At 35.9% G+C, this 21,965-nt stretch overlaps 1 protein-coding gene across 1 annotated transcript in view; it reads right to left on the reverse strand.

The window, feature by feature from the left end:
* The window catches only part of lamc3 (laminin, gamma 3), a 93,205-nt gene extending 74,524 nt beyond the window's left edge, over nt 1-18,681 (reverse strand). Inside the window, exons 1-2 of the mRNA XM_059550560.1 lie at nt 17,922-18,681; nt 9,027-9,331 (exon numbers count right to left, since the gene is read on the reverse strand). Coding sequence (XP_059406543.1) covers nt 9,027-9,331; nt 17,922-18,291 — 675 coding nt within the window. The 5' untranslated portion in view covers nt 18,292-18,681. The remainder of the gene's footprint in view (nt 1-9,026; nt 9,332-17,921) is intronic.
* Between the last annotated feature and the right edge of the window lie 3,284 nt (nt 18,682-21,965).

Raw genomic sequence — 21,965 nt, forward strand, 5'->3', positions numbered from 1 at the left:
AGAAAACTCTTTGAATGAGAAGGTGTGTCCAAACTTTTGGTCTGTACTGTATATATATACAATACATTTAGCAGAATCTTTTTTCCAAAGTGACTTACAAATGAGGACAATGGAAGCAATCGAAATCAACAAAAGAGCAATAATATGCAAGTGCTATAAAAAGTCTCAGTTATCATAACACAGTACACATAATAAGGTATTTTTTATTATATAATAAATATAAATAAAACATAGAATAGAAAAAGAATAGAGCAAGCTAGTGTTAGAGGCCTTTTTTGCTTTTGTTAATTGAATAATAAATAAAAAGGAAACAAATAACCAGAATACAAAAAGATTAGAAAAGCTAGTGTTAGGTTTATTTATTTATTTATTTTAAGCATTGGATGAATAGAGTGCAAGTACAAAAGGTACAAGTCTTTTTTTTGTTGTTTTCTTCTTCTTTTAGAATAGAGCTAGCAGGGGCATGTCTACATGGTGGCCAGTGGTGGTACCGCCCCCATCCCCTGAAATTTGGCTGGCCCGCCCAGGTCACCAGATGTCTTGCAAAAGGCTTGTTCTCAGTAAATTTCTTACTGTATCTGGCAAGGGAGCTCCTTCACTCACAGAAAACTGGATGTGTGATTTTAAATATACGTGTTCTTTTATGAATTGTCTCTGATCTTGCTCAGATATTCTGTGTACAAGATACTAGATGTACTTGATATATCTAGTTAAAAACAGCAGCAGTCTATGCACTCCGGAAGCAAAGAGTTAAGAATGGCTCAGTCAGCTACTTAAACGTTTCCATGTGTTCTAGATGTTTGTCATTTCCTGTTGTGTTCTCATTTTTTCCCAAAATATCTTATTTAGCTATCTTACATGAACCGCACTCAGCATAGTCCTAACATCATGAACTTTAAGTCCAACCAGACAGCTAAAATATTAAAAACAGAGTAACAGAGATCATCTTATATCCGAAATATAAACAACAGAAAATGTAGCAAGTTTTTTGGGTCAAGGTAAGCGGTGCCTTTCATGTGGAAGCAGGGGGGAAATGTATTCCCCTAGAAGCATCTGATCACAGCAGTCAGACTGGGGCTGCCATACATAAAACTGAATTGTAAAAGAAACCTGGTGGCAGTGGAAAGTTCAGGGGTTCAGACTTTAGAAGAGAGGGGCGGTTAGAAAATGAAAGACACTTGACTTCCATTCTGTTTCACAGAGTGGCTAAATCACTACTTCCACTCTCTAATTACAGAGAGAAAGAATTAATGATTAAAGTAATGAGTGCAAAGGGAGATAAATGGAGGCAGGAGTTCAAGTGTGTGTGTTTGTGTGGGGCAAAGAAGAAACGGTAAAAAGTGAAGCGTTTATGAAAAACCTTGACTCAGTATCTCAGATTAGATCATGTCACAATACTATACTATGAAGTATTTATAATTCATCAGTCATTGTTTTTTATGTATGAAACCAGATTGGGATCCTTTTGAATTGAGCTTATATTTGTATTACTGCAAACAGTGAGCTGAACTGCAATTTAAATCAGAAATTTACAAAGTAGAATCAAGATGAACTGAGATATAAAACCATTTACGCTATAAATGTAAATTTAAATAAGAAAAGGTCTTGAATGTGTTTAGTTAAGGGTGTAGATTTGCAGAAGTAGAATTCTCGCTTTCAATAAATACCCAATTAGCTGCTTATTGATATGTAGTTACTGTAGTAATTCTGTTTAGAATAAGGAAATATAATAATAAGTACTATTAAACGTACAGTATGCAATTTTTGGCCACCAGGGGTCACTCAATCAAAATAATAACATAAGACGTACTTTGATGACGTCAGGAAAGAGCGTAGGCTCATGGGAGTTGTTGTTCATTGGAACACGCGCTCTGTCGCTCCCCACATTCCTCACTCATTTTAACTGAGGCCGGCGACACACTGGATGCGTGGCGCAAGCGTCTCAGCTGCGTGGCGTGTCAGTTTTTAATTCGGCACCCATGTTAATAGGTTAGAGCAGGGGTTGGCAACCTACGGCACGCGTGCCAACAGTGGCACGCAGAGGGATAATCGCTGGCACGCAAGCAATAAGGAAAACTGTATAATGACGTACAGTTTGATGTAATAACTTCTCATAGTCACACAGCCTGTTAGGAGCTACAAATACTATTAAAGTGTGAGAATTAACTTGCATGGATGCACGTGCAAACACTGCACATACTAGGTGCTTCAGATCAAAGCCTCGGTCTAACAGCACTCGTCAATGTCAAAATCACTGAGATGGCCAATCAGATCAAAGTAGGCGGGGTTTACCTTTCACAGAAGCAGAGCGCGAAGCGTCAGTTTAACGTTAAAGAGAGTGAGGTAAGATGAAGCTGCAAATCCATTAACATTAGTCAACTTTTAATAATACGTTTTACCATAGAAATGTTAAATGACCTAAAGCTATATCCAGTGATGAAAAATTGTCTGAAATATGGCCATTTTGAGAGAAAGAAAGTGGGGGGGGGGGGGGGGGGGGTGGTAAATTGTCTCTCTCTGCAGACAATGAAGCGATTTTGCCCCTTTGTTGTTGAGAAATATAATGTAGCGATTAGGTATCGATTAATAAAAGTAGCGTGACAACACTCATAGGTTTATGAGCTTCTGAATGCTACTTTTTGCACAGCACGATCTCAGATCTCTGTGTGCGAGTGGTGTGTGTTGTGTGTGTGTCTGTGTGTGCACGTTCATCAATTAAAGCAGTGCATTAACGTTGATTAAACGTTAAAAAAACTTTTTTTTATCATATAATAAAAAATTGTGTATGTACTGTTTAAATACAGAATTATATCGGGGTGTGGGGGGGGGGGGGGCTGTGCACACTTGGCACAGTGGTTAACCATAAAAATAAAAAATGGCACGTCATGCCGAAAAGGTTGCTGGTCCCTGGGTTAGAGCTTGCAGACTGCCTGTGTGAGCCGCGCGTCTCAAACGCATGCATGCTAGAAATAGAACCGACGCCTATTTTTCACGTGTTGGTTCAGCGTGTTGGAAGCGTTTCCAGGCAAAATATAATAGGAAAATATGTTTATATGTAATTTTGTACACAAATACATATTAAATCATGACATTTTGATGTTTGAAAGTCTATAGGTTGACATAAATTCAGATATAAATGTAATTTAAAAAATAAATAAATAATTATCAAATAATTATTAATTAATTATTATTATTAATAATTATAATTATTAAAATCGATTTTCAAATATTGCAACTGTCAAACATAGTCTATTTTGCCGTCAATACTGTTGACGGTTTCCTTTATCAGTAGGCTTTATATTTATGTTCAACATGAAGTATAGATATTGTTGTCATGAAGACAAGAGCCTGGTCTGTCAGCGGTCCCCCTTCACCTACAGCAGCAGCAGCCTAGTATTTTGACAATCACGTCTTTTCGAACGGAGAGATATATGAATTATCAGACCCCTATCAAATCAATATTCCATCTAGCTAGTAGTAATATATGTTAAAAAACACGGTTTTCGCTTTCGTTAATAATTATAATTACGTTTATACTATGATATCGAACAAGATAGTGAACTGCATTTGAAGCTACTTTATCCAGCTAGATATAGAACACATGTAGATTTACATTATACTCTACATGAGAGCTAGTCTGTCAGCGTTTTACACAAGACATCATCGTTTCACAAAATATACGGATAGATATAACGTTAGTTAGCTGAATGGATGCATATCTGTTTATTAGAATGCAAGCATCTCTCTGTAGTTTCAGCTAGTCACGGAGCTCTCTCTATCTTGGAAATGCAACTCCAATATTTACCCGTATCTCGGTTCTTCTCTTGTCCCAAAACCTTCTCAGGTCATTTATTTCACCCGTACGTTTGCGCTTCACAGAACGTGCAGGCAAAGCATAATCATGATCCATAACTAAGTTATTGATTGAGGTATAAATACGAATATAAACAATATAAATATAAAATATAATAGTCTCGATCAAGGCTAGCTACTACATTTTCTTCTTCGTCTCGTCTTTGCTTCTGTTCACCTTTGTATTTGGCGGCTCCGCCGGGTTCCGCAGGAAGTTAGATAAACTAGAGGGGTCAAAGTTTATATGACGCCATAGACGGGCGACAAAACGGAAATAAAGAAACGTGCCGTGTCTTCTAATTAAACTATAATTTTCTCCGGATTTGAAAGTTTGTGGAAACTTTCGGGATAATGTAAGTACACAACTAAAAAATATATATAACATAGATATAGTGATTTCTGCTATTTTTAAAGCAGAAAAATTACATATTGCGCCTTTAAACAGCCAATATTCTAGTAAAATGTATGCTAATAAGCAACTAGTTAATAGTGAATAATGTTACAATAAAAACATCAACAACCAAAATCCATCCAAAAAATACTTTAAAGTATGCATCTAAAATATAATTCATGGTGTGAGCAGGTTTTGAATTATTTGGTTAAATTAACATTTCGTACAGTACATCTTATTTCAGTGTTGAATCTGCATTAGCCTACATGTCCTACTTTAATGGAACCAGAAGTTAAACATTCTCATAAGTGACTATTTTCAGCTCTCATCTCATTTATTTCCATCCTTGTTGCTTGCTGCATTCCCTCATGTCAATCACACAAAATCAAGTAAATTATAAAAAAAAAAAAAACGGGCTAGCAACAGGGTGACATTTGGGTAATTGGAGATTCTTAGTTTTTCTTCCGCCTGCAGACGATCCATTTCCACTTGCAGAGAGCCCATTATGAGAAGCAATACAGATGCATGTGTGAGAAATAGATTCTAAGCTATTAGTCATTATAAACACGTCGAGAAAAAAAACAAGCTTCATTGAATAAAGTGGTTCTTCTCAGATCTCCTGACCTCACTCCACTGGCTCAAATATGCAGCCATAATTAAATTTAAGGTTTTGACGCTGGCTTTACACTGGAATAGCACCTTCTCACCTCAATTCATGCCTAGAAATATATGCCCTCCCCAACAGTTTAGGTAACCTAATGAACAACGTTACCAAAATTCAGAAACCTTCACCCTCTCTGTTCCTCTCTGGCGAAATGAGCGTCCAACTCCTCCTGAATTGCTGAGATATTTGGAATTCCGAGTATGGGTCACCATACTTTGCTGTATTTCACTTTCACTTAATAAACCTGACATTGTATATGACAAATATTGCTGGCTCTTCGATGAACTGACCTGTTTAAAAGCATCTGCTAAATGCATAAATCTGAATGCTTAGCATTCAGGATCCAGGTACATAGTGGAAGACACACTGGACAATGTGTGTACATGTATCAGGCTACAAGCCTCAATAACAAGCCAAACTGTTATCTCTGCTCTTAAATAAAATGACATCCCCTTCTTTAGTGTTGTTCCCACTCATGTCCCCCTCTAGTGGCTTTTACTCTTGTAAACAGATGGGCTGCCTGTTTTTCTTTGAAAATTGAGAGAAAAGAGGCTGATGAAAAGATTGAAAGTGAAAAGGCTTTTACCTAAAATAGGCTTGTTCACAGTTCCACAACAAACCTCAGTAGGTTCAAACATTTTTATCCCTGTTCAACGGTTGAATGTCAAGAACCATGTTTACCCCAATAAAAACCTTTTTCTTTTTTTGGTGATAAGATCAGCATTTAATAAAGGTGTAAATGGGGGCCTCAAACATTTTGTGACTGGATATTAGCCATAATAATATGTGATAATTATGAGACAAATGAGAACAAGTGATTCAAACTTTTCTGCATTGTACTCATAAAACATACATTACAGTCAAATATCACAGGCTAAAACTCTTATCCTTTTCAATAGTTTTCTTTTTTGTTCACTTGTAACATATTTTGTATTTAATCTTACTGAAAAAACTGTGCAATGTAATTATTTACATGAAATAATTTTTAGAAAGCAGCACTCAAACACCTTATGGGGTATTCAATGCACATCAGTTTCAATTGGTATGACCCTTCTGTTATAGCAAAAACACATTCTTTCCCTTCCATCCATTTCTTGTTACAAAAATAGATGTGGAGGCGGTGAGCTCCCAGTCTGAGTGCTCTAATGCAGGTACTGATCATCTAATACCCTGTCAAATCTGCTTTGATTTAGGCTATACTCATTTCAATATTCTTCAACTTTGGACACTTCAATGTTCCAGCCAGGACAGATTTTGTTTTTTGAAGGACACATTAAAACGGTCTACATAATTTTCAAAATAATGTAACTTTTAAAATGATTTTTAAATGCATTTTATGTGCATTTTACTGACTTAAAGGTGCCATGTGCAAAAATTGAGGTAAAAATATACAAAAAATGACCTACACGCATCAACAGTATGAGAAGAAATAAGGGCGATGATGTCATTACAAAAATGTCAAGTTATAGTGCTGCAGAGATATCAACCTTAATTAGCAGTAGCATTACTAGCCCCGGCCCGACAGGTGTCGTAATACCAGTTTCGGCCATGGGAGGCGGTATACGGGCAACATAACCACCAGCCAACCTGCAATACACGAATAACTCGCACGGCTTGTGGACGTAATCTAACCTGATGTCAATCGTGTGGAAAGTACAGCCCACTACTTCATTTCAGTTCAGGGAAGAGAGCGTAAGGATAACTTAAGCCCTTGGCAAGAGACCACCACCCGCTAACGTTACAGGGAAACAACCGCGCTCGGAATCACAAATCAAATCCGATTAGAAAAGGAGCCGAACCAGAGTAAACATCGGCACTGCTTTCAATCGCTGGAGACAACTGATGGACCTGAAAGAAATGAGGTTCGACACCGAACTTGCAACATTTCTTTTGGATTGGTAAGTTAGATGCTGTTAGTATTTCGCTAGAAGTTTGTTTTATATGTTTGTGTATTTTTTTTCGGGAAGTTATAACATAGAAATGTATCGAAGGCTGTTCTATAAACGTGCTAATGTTAGCGATGGCTAACCGTAGCTGCTTTGATAATTAGCTAGCTATAACTTACCCATTTTTTTATATCATAAGTAACCTGCTCTGTCTAGTCTGTTGGTCTCCGTGTCCTCTTTGCTTCGTGGTTTTTCTGTACGTGAGAAAATTGATGTGTTGCATGAAAGCGTGTGAAAAGAGTCAATTGCGTGTGTCTCACGGTGAATGCTTGACAGCTCTGGTTACGTTGGTTGGCGCTAGCTTGGTCAACATCAGCTGTCTGATGTTGACAGAATGCTGTCTGTCAAATTAATTTAATTCAAATAATGTGTATATACAACTCAATGTAATATGAACAAAACGAATATGAACATATTCACTGGTAAAGGTGAAGGGGAGTAGCTTGAAGATGTCATGTTTCAAAATCACTTGACATCACCCAACGTTCCTCTGGAGCCAAAACATCCTCTTATAGCAGCGGTTCTCATTTCCAGTCCTCGCGCCCCACTGCTCTGCATATTTTGCACGTTTCTCTTTGTTAACACACCTGATTCAGATAATCAGCTCGTTAGAAATGAACTCCGTGCATGAACTGTTTTTCAAATGTTCATTGCTCCCTACTCTCTGAGCAGGGGAAATCTGTTGAAGTTTACCTCACATCGAAACATTCATTCACTGATTTGTGCTGTGCAGCGTCTTTAAACATGGACAACTGTGACATCATATACCTCTGTAAATCAATACAATTTAAATTCACGTCTTACACACGTCAATGCACTTTGATTGGAACATATAGCTACGTTCGCTTCGAACTGGAATCATGGCTGAATATCCTGTGATGTCCACTTCGCAGGGCAATTATGTTCGAATAGAACAAATGTCTGAAGCGCTAAGAGAAACGTTCAAAATGTGCAGAGCAGTGGGGCGCGAGGACTGCAATTGAGAACCGCTGTCTTATAGGCTTCAGCTATGCTCTAGGGTTGTTGTGAAGGTAGGGGCGGAGCATAGAGACTGCCGTTTCTCGTTTGTTACTCTAGAGTAGACCAATTCACTTTATTGAGGCATACTGCCCCCATCTGGTATGGAATGTGGAGTATGACTTGATTTTTTTTGCCAGATATGACAGATGGCACCTTTAACCAAGCTCTATAAAAATATGTTATAAAAATAAATTATTTATTAACAAATAATGAAAATTAAATAATTAAATAATTTATTGTGTTAAATTTATACAATTTCTGCAGAATAATAATAACAATAATAATATATTATGCAAAAACATGCAAAACACAATATATATATATATATATATATATATATATATATATTTATATATATATATATATTTATATATATATATATATATTTTTTAAATAGTTTCATTATAGAGTAATTTTTTTTGAGAAAATGTTTATTACTCTGAAATAACTTTTCTGTCAAGTATGTGAATGCACTATTTGCTACTGCTGCTAGACAAATAAACTGGTGAAAGTGTGAAACAAGAGTTCATTTTTTTTAGAACCAAATGTTTATAGTTGCAGAAAAACATATATATATATATATATATATATATATATATATATATATATATATATATATATATATATATATATATATATATAAGTATTCATATACTGTATCAAATAGTTGGTTGAGTTCTGGCAGTTGCCTGTCACCTGTGATTTTCTGAACTTCATCTGACGACTGTGACTGCATCACTGAATAGAAGAAGCTCCCTAGAAATCTCTGGAAAAGGTTGCAGGCTGTATTTAGTAGCATGGCATGCTGAGCACACTCATGTTTAGCTATGAGATTCTGTTGTGAAAGTGCAAAAGTTTGAGAAGCTTGACAGTGAGGTATTTTTCCCTTAAAGCCTTCCTCTGGAACAACAAAGCACACAAATCTACATATCTAAAGGCCAAGGAGAGGAGTAGCTAACTAAAACAGCAAGTTACTGTCAACAAGCCATGAAGATAAATATTTTGCATGCATACACACTGTAAATGCCTCAGGTTTACATTAGAAGTTGTTCATGTTTATATCTGGCATGCTAAAAGATGTATCGAGATGTGTGAAATATAAACCGTTATATTGCATTACATGTTATCATAAAATAAACATGATATACTGTACCTGTAACACAGGACTCTGGTCGAAGTTGTAGGCACTGGGTCTTCCCTCCAATGTGGAGAAGGCCACATTTCCGCCAGTTAGAGGTGAGATGTCACTAAATTCATCTGTGCAGTGTGCCGTCCTTTCATTCTCGCCTGGACGTATGAAGCCCTTCTTGTCCTTCCCATACATCTTGTGACAGGAAGCGCTGTAATATTGGTACGGTTGCCATGGTCCTTTCTCCTCTGTACGCTTGTAGATGGCGAAGCTCTCCGGTCGGCTGGTATAGAACTTCAAACGGACATATGTGATCTCAAAGGCCTTGCCTTGGAAAAACAAAAACGTTAATGTCATTCCAATTTTTATTTAATTTTATTAAGTCGCACAAAATTCAGTACCTTTATCGTTATTGAAGCCTAATAATTAAAGTCCATGTCATTAAAGATTTACATCTACGTCCCTTCATTTTTATTAGGTCAGTGATGATGGGCCAAACTGAGAGTGAGAAGGTTTAAAGAATTTTAAAAGCATACTCTACCCCAGAATGAAAATGTTGTCATTAATCACTTACCCCCAAGTCTTTCCAAACACATAAAAGCTTTGTTCATCTTCGGAACACAATTTAAGATTTTTTGGATGAAACCCGGGAGGCTTATGACTTTCCCATAGACTGCTAAGAAAATACACTGTCAAGGTCCAACAAAGTACAGGTGCATCTCAAAAAATTTGATTATCGTGGAAAATGTCTTCATTTTTGTAATTTAATTCAACTTATATTCTATATTCATTGCACACAAATTGAAAATTTCAAGAGGTTTTTTTATTTTATTTAAATTCTAATGGTTACGACTTACAGCTTAGGAAAAAATTTTATTCAGTATCTCAAAAAACAAAACAAAAAAACAATTATATTCCATTTAGAGATTGATTAGTTTGATTAATTTTGATTATAAATACTGGATACCTCTTGAGCTAGTTTAGAACATGTAACCACAATTATGGGAAGGCCTACACACTTGACAGTTGTCTAGAAGACAATTGCCGCATTTCCACTGTATTTTCATACAAAGTTGACTGGAAGGAAAAAGTGTGGTAGGAAAAAGTGCACAAACAACAGGGATGGTCACAGTCTTGAGAAGATTGTAAGGAAAAGCTGATTCAAGAACTTGGGAGAGCTTCACAAGGAGTGGACTGAAGAGTCACCACACTCAGATGTCTTCAGGAAAAGGGCTACAGTTGTCACATTCCTAGAACCAAGCCACTCCTGAACTAGAAAAAATGTCAGAAGCATTTCACCTGGGGTAAGGAGAAAAAGAACTGGACTGTTGCTCAGTAGTCCACAGTCATCTTTTCAGATGAAAGTAAATTTAGCATTTGGAAATTAAGGTCTGGAGTCTGGAGGAAGACAGAGGCACAGAATCTAAACTGATTAAAGTCCAGTGTGAAGTTTCTGAAGTCAGAGATGATTTGGCTGCTGTGATATCTGCTGATGTTGCTCCATTGTGTTTTATCAAGTCCAAAGTCAATGCAGCCATCTACCAGGAGATTTTGAAGCACTTTTTGCTTGACAAGCTTTATGGAGATGCTGATTTCCTTTTCCAGCAGGACTTTAGCATCTGCCCACAGTGACAAAACCACTTCCAAATGGTTTGATGACCATGATTTTACTGTGCTTGATTGGCCAGCCAACTCACCTGACCTAAACCTCACAGAGAATCTATGGGGTATTGTGAAGAGAAAGATAAGTATCATCTGACAAACAATACAGAGGAGCTGAAGGCCGCTATCAAAGCAACCTGGGCTTCAATAATGCCTCAGCAATGCTACAGGCTGATCGCCTCTGTGCCACACCGCAATGAAGCAGTAAATCATGCAAAAGAAGCCCCAACCAAGTATTGAGTGCATAATTAAACCTGCTTTGGAGATCTTGAACATTTTTGTTTTGTAAATCTTTTTTTGATTGACCTTTAAGAAAATATTCTCATTTTTTGAAATACTGAATTTGTATTTTTCCTAAGCTGTAAGTCATAACCATCAGAATAATAAAAAAAAAACTCTTAAAATATTTCAGATCGTGTGCAATGAATCTAGAATATAAGAGAGTTTGCTTTTTAATTAAATTACAAAAAAAAACCTTTTCCATGATTTCAATTTTTTTTTTTGATGCACCTGTAGTCCATTTGACATCAGTTGTTCAACCGTAACGTTATGAAGTGATGAGTATACTTTATGTACACAAAGAAAACAAAAATAATGACTTTATTAAAAAAATTGTCTTCTCTGTGTCTCTTCACACCACTGTAGCACCATTTTTGAGAATATTAGCTAAAAACAAACTGTGTATGCTCATCAGTGTCAGCCGTGCCACAAGGATACGTTTTCTGCCTGTATTTACGCTTTGATTTGAAAGGAAACTGCACTTCACTGCAGCACGGCTGACACAGAAGAGCATAAGCTGCCTGCGTTCACCTCATATTCTCCAAATTCGCGCTACATTGATGTAGAGAGACACAGAGGAGAGGAATTGTTGAACAGTTGAAGTCATTATTTTTGTTTTCTTATTGTACAAAAAGTATTTTCATTGCTTCATAACATTACGGTTGAACCACTGATGGCAGATGGACACGGTCTTTGCCAGTGTAACTTACTTGGCAGTCTTTGGGACAGTCACAAGCCTCCCAGTTTTCACCCAAAATATCTTAAATTGTGTTCTGAAGACGAACAAAGCTTTTACAGGTTTGGAACTAGATGGGGGTAAGTGATTAATGACAACATTTTCATTTTGGGGTGGAGTATCCCTTTAAGGACGAAAAAAGGAAAAAGAGGACAAGGACGCTTTATCTAAGTTAGAGCTTAAAGAAACTTTCTTATGTGTCTGTTGAGAATACGTTGAGACTTAAGAAAATGGCATACTTGGTGGTACTTTGTCAGTTTAATTGCTGCTCGAATATAATTGGAGGGGCTATACAGACGTACAGCGTGACTGCCATTTGAAATTGCTTGTACACAAACATGTTCAAATGCTGTAATGGCGTTTGAATCAGTATTTTCGAAAGGAAATCGGTTAAGCAATAATCTTTTTGAGTGAATCATTCAAGTATGACTCACTCATACAGTACATACGTATATTATCTTATTCAAAATAGCACATGAAGCAAACCAGAAGCAAACTCTTACCATTTTCCTATTAAGATATAGTACAAGTGGTATGCTAATATCCTATTCCAACTTCAGTCACCAGAGGTGGAAAGTAACGAATTACATTTACTCGCGTTACTGTAATTGAGTAGCTTTTTTGTGTACTAATACTTTTTAAAGTAATTTTTTTAATCTGTAATTTTACTTTTACTTGAGTATATTTTGATTGAAGTATTGTACTTCGCTACATTTTAAAACACATTAATTACTGAGTAAAAAAAATAAAAATAAAAAAATAAATCGATCCCTGGAAACTACGGCAGTAAATAATGGGCAGGAGGGAAAACTGGCGCTAAAATCACAAGAAAGATGCAGACAGTCAAAACAGGCGTTAGTGGTGCAGACACCGCTTAAAACGAAACTCCGTCATATTCTGAAGTTGAACTCGAAGGAAATGAAGTGAACCCCTGGCCATATGTATGCTCTATTAGGCTATGCAGTATAAGCTGTACTTGCCTAGGAAGACCAAACTAGCAGCTTATAAAATCTCGACAAGATATCAACCCTTCGCAAGAATGTAGAGGTAAGCTAAATAATTGCATCGTCAAAATCACACAAAGAATGCCATCTTTTCCTCCAAAAATCATCATGAATATATACATACATATATATATAACAGTTCAGTAAACAAGTTAATTAAGAGACTTGCCTTTTAGACACCATATTGCCTTTTTTAGCTCTATTTCTACAACAGAAAATAATTCCAAACACAGCCACCAAAGCACAGTTTTGCGCAGAGGCGTCGTGCCCATTCGAAGCCCATTCTGAGCCAAGTGGATTTTAAATGCAGCTTCCAAACGAAAAAAAAAAATTCAGAATAATATTTTTTATATATTTGATACAATCACAGCGGTGTAATTAGATCGTTCAGTGCACAGCATCAGCTGCTAAATTCAAATCTGCGTTCGCTGGCTGGCGCTGAGCCAGAGACAGACGCGTTCGTACAACGCTTCATGATAACCAATCAGAAACTAGTCTGTTGCGCTTATGGATGCAATGGCCAATCAGAGACGTCCAGAAGAGTCATCACTGAAACGCAGTGTTTTGTTCACTTGCTCGCTGACTGAATTATTTAGCGAATTCTCTCATCAGAAACAACAAAAAGTGCAGATGTGCGTAAGAATGTAAGTAAGATATTCGTTTCATAATGTAAAGTGCTTCAGTGATTTTAATGGGAGTTTTTGAGAGTGCCTGAACTCTGGCTAGACTGAATGAAAATGTTTTTTGATAATGTAAATGTTCTTTACTCTCTGTAAAATGAAAGTGTTAAAATAAGTATCTTACAATATTGTTATTAAAATTTACATTAAATGCAAATTCAGTCGTATTAAAAATATTTTATGGCATGATATGGCACTTAAGTAAAAAGTCAGGTTTTTATGTGTAGTTAATAGATTACACTACATTTCCATATATTGATCAAATAACAATCTATAAAGGTGCAAAACGCGTTTACCTACACATATTTGAGAAACGAGATATTTCCTGATATATTAAGCATGTATGGAATTGTTTTGAATAAAAAGGAAAAAAAAATTTAAAAAAATAAGCCTATATCAGTTATACAGTGCTTTCGTAGAATGACTTATACCCCCGACCCCCCAAAAAATGTGTCCCCTAAAAAATCATGAATGCATGACGCCCCTGGTTTTGCGTCTCTGAGCAACGTGACAGTGTTTCGTTCCTGAATGAATCAACCATAGACTGTATAAGGAATCAACCGTTTAAATGATTCGGTTCAATCGCAATGACTCACTTATTAACAGTGACTTGCTGACACATACTGGCCATTTTAATTTCACATTTAAAGTATCTTTTGATTTTTTTAAATAATTAATTTCTTATCATTTCAAATGAGTATTCAACATTTTATGTCTTGTATATCAAAACATTATTCATGCATTTGTAACTGCAGGTTAAATGCATTCTTGTCCTGCACTAAACAGTGTAATACATCTAAATGCCACTTCCAATGAATCTTCTGCATTTCTTCTGCATTAAAAGATGAGTTTGTTGATACTGATTTGCTTGGTAACAGCCCAAATGTCTTATTATTCTAAATAACTGATTCCTTTAATTAAAAACAACTAGTTTGAGATTAATAGACCTATCCCAGGGGTGTCAAACTCAGTTCCTGGAGGGCCATAGCCCTGCAGAGTTTAGTTCTAACCCTGCTCCAGCACACATATCATGTAGTTTTCAAATAAACCTAAATGATTAGATTAGCTGGATCAGGTGTGTTTAATTATGGTTATATCTAAACTGTGCAGGACTGTGGCCCTCCAGGAACTGAGTTTGACACCCCTTGGCCTGTCCCATTTTTGACTCCCTCCCACTGTTAAAATGTAACTAAGTAATTTTTACTCTGAGTAAATTTTAAATGAGCTACTTTTTACTTTTACTTGAGTAGATTTTTAGACTGGTACTTTTACTTGTACTTAAGTAAAATTTCATTAATGTAATGGTACTTTTACTTGAGTAGAATATTTTTGTACTCTTTCCACCTCTGTCAGTCACTTTGAATGAATCGGATCAGTAAATGAATCAAAGCATAAAGAGACAATTCACTTGTTGCCACCTACTGGCAAAATGATGTAGGCCTAAGCATAAAGAGTCCCTACTACAAAAATTATATGTTTTTCTTTTTTTTTTGTTTCTTTCACCATAATTTCAGTCATATACATAGACACGCTCACCCACACCATTTTGGTTGCCATGTTGAAATCATTTAAGCATAATTTCATCTCAGCATGAGAGAAGATTATCTTGGCTGGAAAAGAGAGGAAGGAAATGGAGAAAAACCAGGCAGGGGCAAAATAAAAAGAAAACAAGAATTGGTCTCCAGTTCTTATCTTGATAAAGAAACAGTATGGGAAAAAAAATCACTCTGGACTTGAATTGACTATATAAATGTATATGATGTGTTTGTCACCCACAGGTTTAATATGTATTCGTATGTACCTCCAATGAAAGCCACCAGTATTAGTGCTACAGCTGTTATCACAGAAAGAATGAGTAGACTAAACTTCTCTGTGTATATGTGTGGGTGTGTTTGGTTCTGAACTCGACTGAACCTGACCAGACTCAATATTTATGAATAAACTGTAAAATAGTCATGCCTGTGCATAGTAAAACTGGAATGATGTTTTTTTTTCTTTTATTATGATTTGGATTGGTGGATATGATAGTAAAAACTATAAATGAATGCACAACAAATTCCTGTTAACATTTGTAATTTTCAGTGGACTATATTGACTTGAACTAGACCAAGTGTAAAATGTTCCATTAGGATTTACTGTTCTTCTAGCATCTACATGCTTGACATTTCTAATTGCACTTGGTCTAAACACTTTGTTAAAAGGGTCTGATTTGCACACAACAATATTTCAAGTTCAGTTGAAGTATTTTGCAGCAAACATCTGCATCTCATATCGGACCTTTGAACATCTTTGAATGAAAACCATAATGGAAACCAGATGTGGAAACATTCTTTAGAAGTCTGCAAGTGAGTGTTTGTGTATGTTTACATGTGTGTATGGGAAAGACCTGACCTGCCACTGGACCTCTGCTGCTTTATGTGTTTGTCTTAGTGTTTTCTGTACCACCCCCATCACTGTCTCTATTGTTGTGTGTGTGTCTAGCTGTCTGTGTCGGCTTCCCTAGGATATATCTGTTTGGTTTGGAAATGTGAGATGGCCTTTCATAGACACCCAACTGCAAGGCATCTTTGAATCAGAGAAAACACAAGAACATACACATTTATGCCTGATTAGCTTGTTGAGACATCATTTTGGTGCCCTTTCATCTCCCATTTTTTCTTCTCTCTCTTTCATAAATGTGCTTCCAAGAGAATCACCAAATCACATCTAATTTTTTAATGTGCAGAAGCTGAAAGCTGTTATGAAAATAACTACAATGTATGCATTGTTATTTCAGCTTGCAGCAATAGTTTTATGAGAAGAGAATCCAGATGACAGATGCTTGTTTGCACTATGAATCAACGGTTTCAGTATTCACAGTCCTTGAGAATGATACAATGAAGTAAAAGATGGAAAGATATGATCAATACTGTAGTGTAACTGTAGCCTTCATAGCCAAACATTTGACAACAACCAAGTCTGCTTCACATTGCAGCTTAGAACTGCCCACTGAGTCAGGAAGAAACCATCTGTAACCTGTAACATGTAAAGAGACCATCCACAGTTTGTTTGTTTGTTTGTATGTGTGTTTCAAACTGATTTTATAATTTCACATGTTATTGCATTTACATATTTGCAGACACATGTCTTTAAATCTATTTACACTGCATTCAGGATATACATTTTTATAAGTTTGTGCATTCCCTAAGAACTGAACCCATGACTTTGTCTTTACCCTTAAACACGTCTTCAGGTATTTGTTGTAAAAACGTATTTTATACAAAATTTGCAACAGTTTATAATATGCAAAAACACGAAAAATTTGCAGCGTTGCGCATTTAGGGTTGCAAAATTTAAGTCCAATTTTTTTTTCTTGATAAAGAAAGTAAAGTTTTACAATGTCCAGAATTTCAAGGCATGTAAGCCTTTTCCCATTACTACAGATAAAAATGATTTATTACTTATATATAATTAATTACTTATTTACTTTATAAATTTATAAATTTGTTATACAAGTGTTACAAATTATGTCAATTGACATTCACGTTGCCTTGTGTAATTTTAGAAATCTGTGGCAATTCTACTTATAACCAAAACCAGTGTTGTAATCAGTTTTAAAGAGTCAGCCACCATGTTTACCCCATATTCAAAGAAAGTTGGGTATTTTTTAATTGCGCTGTTCACTGAGAAGAAAAAGAAGAAAAACAAGAGGAAAATTTCACCGTACATCGTAACATTGTAGCATAAAGTCTACAGGGCAATAATGTAATAAAACTAGAAACCAGCTGAGATATCAGAGTCATCTAATCTTATAGGCCACCAAAAAGACATTAGATTTCTAAGATGTTCACAATTACAGGCAGCATCAAATTCACAGTTGGGAACAATATAGGATCCTGAGTTAAATATTTATATAGTAAAAACAAGCAGACCTATGTATGTTTAAAAAAATATGATGCATTTGGACAGCTCCCAACATTCAGATACATGTTTACCACTGCAGATCATCTGTAATAAGTGGACAGTTGGCACATATTAAGGTGTTTAATGCTAATAATCGATCTAGATAGCTTTTTATTGTCTTTAGTCAAATTAAATATTAGTAGTATTTTAATATTTAGTAATCATTTCACTAACTGTTTTGTCTTGTCTGTACAAGTACTATTTTGGTGTTAATTATATAAAATATAATTAATATTTATATATTTAATATTAATATTTTTATAATGGGCTTTTATTTCTATATCTTATATTTTCTATTTTAATTTTAGATTGTTTTATTTATTTTATTATTATTTTTCATCTTTACATCTTTGATTTTTTTTCTATTTAAATTTGAGTAATTTTAGGACTTCAGCTTAAAGTTTTTTTTCAGCTAGTTATAAAACATTTATAATATTCATGTAACATTTATGGTTTATATATTTCATATTTACAATTTATTTCAGTTTTATTCCAATTACTGAAAACTATTTCAAATATAAGTTTAGGTTTCAGTTAACAATACCAATATATCTATAAAACTTTTGCTAACTTTAGTTTGTTTGATCAAAATTAAAGCCCAAACTGGGTGTCTTACCAAGATGTAGTGTGATGTTGACTGAATTAGGATACTGAACTCCATAGAACATGGACTGGCTCTGCCACCAGGTGGGCTCTTCATCCGTGTGGAAGTCTGTCAGGTAAGTGGCATTGTGATTCAGTTCCAAGTCCAAGGCATCGCAGGAGTGGCATGACCGCGTGGACCCCGTCTGCATGCAATAGTCCTCGGGTGGAATACCGCACACATTTGAAACTATCACTGTACGATTGAAGGCCGCATTTTCAAATTTAGGCAAACAGCGGCTCGGGATGCCTTTCTCATCATAGCAAGAGTCCATTCCAGCAATAACATAGGAGAAGAAGGTGAAAAGCAAAAATAAAAGAGAGTGAAGTGTAGAGGAATCCATCCTTGTATGCAACAGCCTAAAACAGAGACGACTTCAAAGGAGCCAAGCGAACGAAAACAAGTCTAGCAAATAATCAAAATCAGAGCCACATGCTACAGGGAAAAACTTCAAGGGAAGTTCAGTAGTTCAGTGTTCAAAGGCAAGCATAATGAAGTATGTGATTTAGCAAACACACATTTTGTGTAATGCAGAAACAATTCTCTGAGTTTGCATGCAGCAATAAAGTTTCATTCAGTATACAAGACTTGGATGCACAAATGCATTCAGTTAAGAAGAAAAGATTTAAAGAAACTGGGATATTCCTCCATGCCTCCTGTCTTTGTCCACTGTGCTTTTTTCTCTCTGTCAGCATGTGTTTCCCCTCTAAGAGTCCTGTGACACACTCTTCATACAGATTCACAGACAGACAAAGTAGAGGGAGGAGAGAGGGTTGGAGGGGAGTTGACTGGGGTTGGCAAATGATTAGATAAATAGAAGGAGGGGCAACATGAAAAAAAGTAGAAAGAGTAAGAAATGTTGGAATAGCGGCGCCCTCTTTTGAAAGGGTAAAGAGGAACCACGGTTACCAAATATACATCATAAAATAACTGAGGCATCAAAGCTTGGCTAGTTAGCATGACTCCAATATCTCCTGCTGGTGGATGCCTCTAACTACAACACTAAACAAAAAATTACTTTGCAGTTTTTAAAAATATAGGATTTTTAGTACATTGTAAATAATTATATGTAAGTCTTTCTACTTCAGAATTCACATTTATATTTAATTCAATGTGATACTGGCTGTTTCTTTGTGATTAATTGTGACATCCAATAGCAATTTCTGATAGAAGTTTGTTTCTGTACCACATTTGTTACAAAATGTAACAACACAGCATTTCTAATCAGATTTGGTATTTTATAGTTATCTGCAAAAATGTGGGGCAAAAATTGTTAATGAAGTTCAGTTTTGTGCCATGGTTTTTGTGCCAATTTAATTGTTCTAATAAATCTAATAATGCATCAACACCCTTTCCATGCTAAAGTTATCTCAGATCATGCTATAGATTAGCAGTAAATGCGCTCTAATGAGGGAAATCTTCCCATCTCTCCTTACTTTTTTAAATTGGACCTCTTTTGCACAACAACAACAACATAAAAAATAACTTTCATGGTATCCTGTGATAGCTAGAAAAGTACCAGTGAGATGGGAAACGGATAACCAATTATTATAGAACTCCTTGCAAATAACAACCAGTGACAATAAAAACTGTGGAAGCACATTTTTTACATAACAGTCAATGAATGTTTACACATGCAAATAACCTGAAGTTTCCTATGTAAACATAAATATTTGAAGCAATCACCAGTGCTTGACTCCTTCATTCAGCAAACAAATTGACAGACTTACAGTGTTTGTGGTAAATGACAATGTAACTGTTCATTTCAGTTGAGTGTAATTTGATTGTGTGCACTCATTAAGTCAAGGTAATCTCAAGCAACAACATAATCATTTGTTTAACGGACACATTATGTGGTAAAGAGAATAGAATGATTGATTTTCCTTCCCGTGAACCTTTTATATGAAGGAAAATTCACACCACACAGAAATGCAATCATTACAGAGGAACATGAGGAATAAATGCACCACACTCATGACATTGCTTTTCATTGACAGGACTGTGATTGGACAGTAATTCAATTTCGCTGCAGCACAATTTCCGCTCCTGTTTGGACTGCAATGCAAAAGACAGCATCATTCAGGCATATGCAATGATGTGTCTCATATATTTAACTTGCCAAGTGTGAAGTGTCGTGCTTGCAATATAGCTGGATAAGTGGATTATATTTCAAGGTGTGAATGTTTTTCATTACAACAGGAATTTCTGCATTTTATTGTTTCAAAAGCAAATAACCATACATTTTAATGAAGAGATTAGTGGCTGTAAAAATAAATAATGGCAGTTTTGCTTTTCGTTGTGGCACAAAATCAGGTTGCAAAATGCAGTCTGCAAAAGAAAGTGTATTGAGTTTTAAATTTTTTTCTCTGTAATGACTGCATTTCATGAACTCAGAAATTCTCTCCAATACGTTTTCCATGTCTACATTTGAAGCTGTACTTGTAAACTGACTTTTAATCATCTTTGTCTCTAAGTATGCAGGGTGCAATAGTGCTTTTGCCTTCCATCATCTCCACCTAGAACTCCCGGGAGCCCGTCCTTCTCCCGAGCCTCCTCCCAAGTTCCCACCCATCCCTTGCTATGTTGTTTTTATGGTGCAAGGACGCGCCTTCCGAGGGGTGGGGTGGTGTGTGTGTGGGGGGATAATATGTCACACTCACGGAATGTCTGTGTGTGTTTTTCTTCCCATGTGCTCTCCGTGACCTAGTTTCTCCCATGTGTAATTGTGTGATGTGTAGAAGTCACACAGACTTGTCACAGTCTAGAAAACTGAAGTTAAAAAAAAAGAACAAAGCACAGAGCAAAATAAAGCTTCAGGTGGGGACCAGGCCAAAACCACAAACATAACAGTTCTAACTTCAGGGGTACTTTCTAACCTCTGAAAACAAAATTCAGAATAAACAACAAAAGTCTTATCTGACTTCTTTACTAACTAAAAGCAGGAGAAAACATGGATTTGAAAAGAAACGGCATCCTCCTCCCTACTGCTCCAAAAATAATTTCAACTTTCAAATTTAATCTCACATTGCGTGTTTACTTGTGCAAAACAAAGTAGCAACATCTGTACAAAGTTATACACCAACAGCACACATGTTATTGTCTGGGGCAGGCAAAAAAAAAAAAGTCTCCAGAGGCAACAAAGGCCAAAAAAGGCACGCTTCAGATGGAGTTTCCAGCTTTATCCACATGCTGTCCCTCCAATAGCCAATCAAAGCAAGTGAGTGATTGATCACTAGAACCAACTGATCTTCAATAAGCTATGCATGCAGTAGAGAGAGAGAAAGAGAGAGAGGACACAAAACAATGCCAAGACAAACTGTATCAACATAGCAGCAATATGAAATACTGCACAAATAACACCAAATAAAACAAAAAATAAAAATAATTACACCTTGGGATGTAACAGTATTATATATATATATATATATGTATACTACCAGTCAAAAGTTTGGGATCAGAACAATTGTTAATGTTTTTTTTTTTTACAGGAGTTTCCTATGCTCATCTAGGCTGCATTTATTTGATCAAAAAAATTATATTGTGAAGTATTATTATGATGTAAAATAAAGTTTTGCTATTTAAATATACATTAAAATCTAATTTGTTTCTGTAATGCAAAGCTGAATTTTCCACATCATTCATCCATTCTTCACACTGGACACTTTATACTTGAGTAATGGCTGCAATTGGCATGCTGACTGCAGGAATGTCTACCAGAACTATTGCCCATGAATTAAATGTTCATTTCTCTACCATAAGCCGTCTCCAAAGGCATTTCAGAAATTTGGCAGTACATCCAACTAGCCTCACAACCGCAGACCACGTATAACCACACCAGCCCAGGACCTCCACATCCAGCATCTCCACCTCCAAGATCATCTGAGACCAGCCACCAAGACAGCTACTGCAACTAGGGCTGGGCGATATACAAAAAAAAATTATATCTCGATATTGTCAAAATTTTTACGATATTCGATATATATCTCGATATGTTTGCATTTGCATTTAAATAATAAA

Source organism: Carassius carassius, chromosome 5 (genome assembly GCF_963082965.1).
Source record: "Carassius carassius chromosome 5, fCarCar2.1, whole genome shotgun sequence".
In the NCBI taxonomy this organism is placed as follows: Eukaryota; Metazoa; Chordata; class Actinopteri; order Cypriniformes; family Cyprinidae; genus Carassius; species Carassius carassius.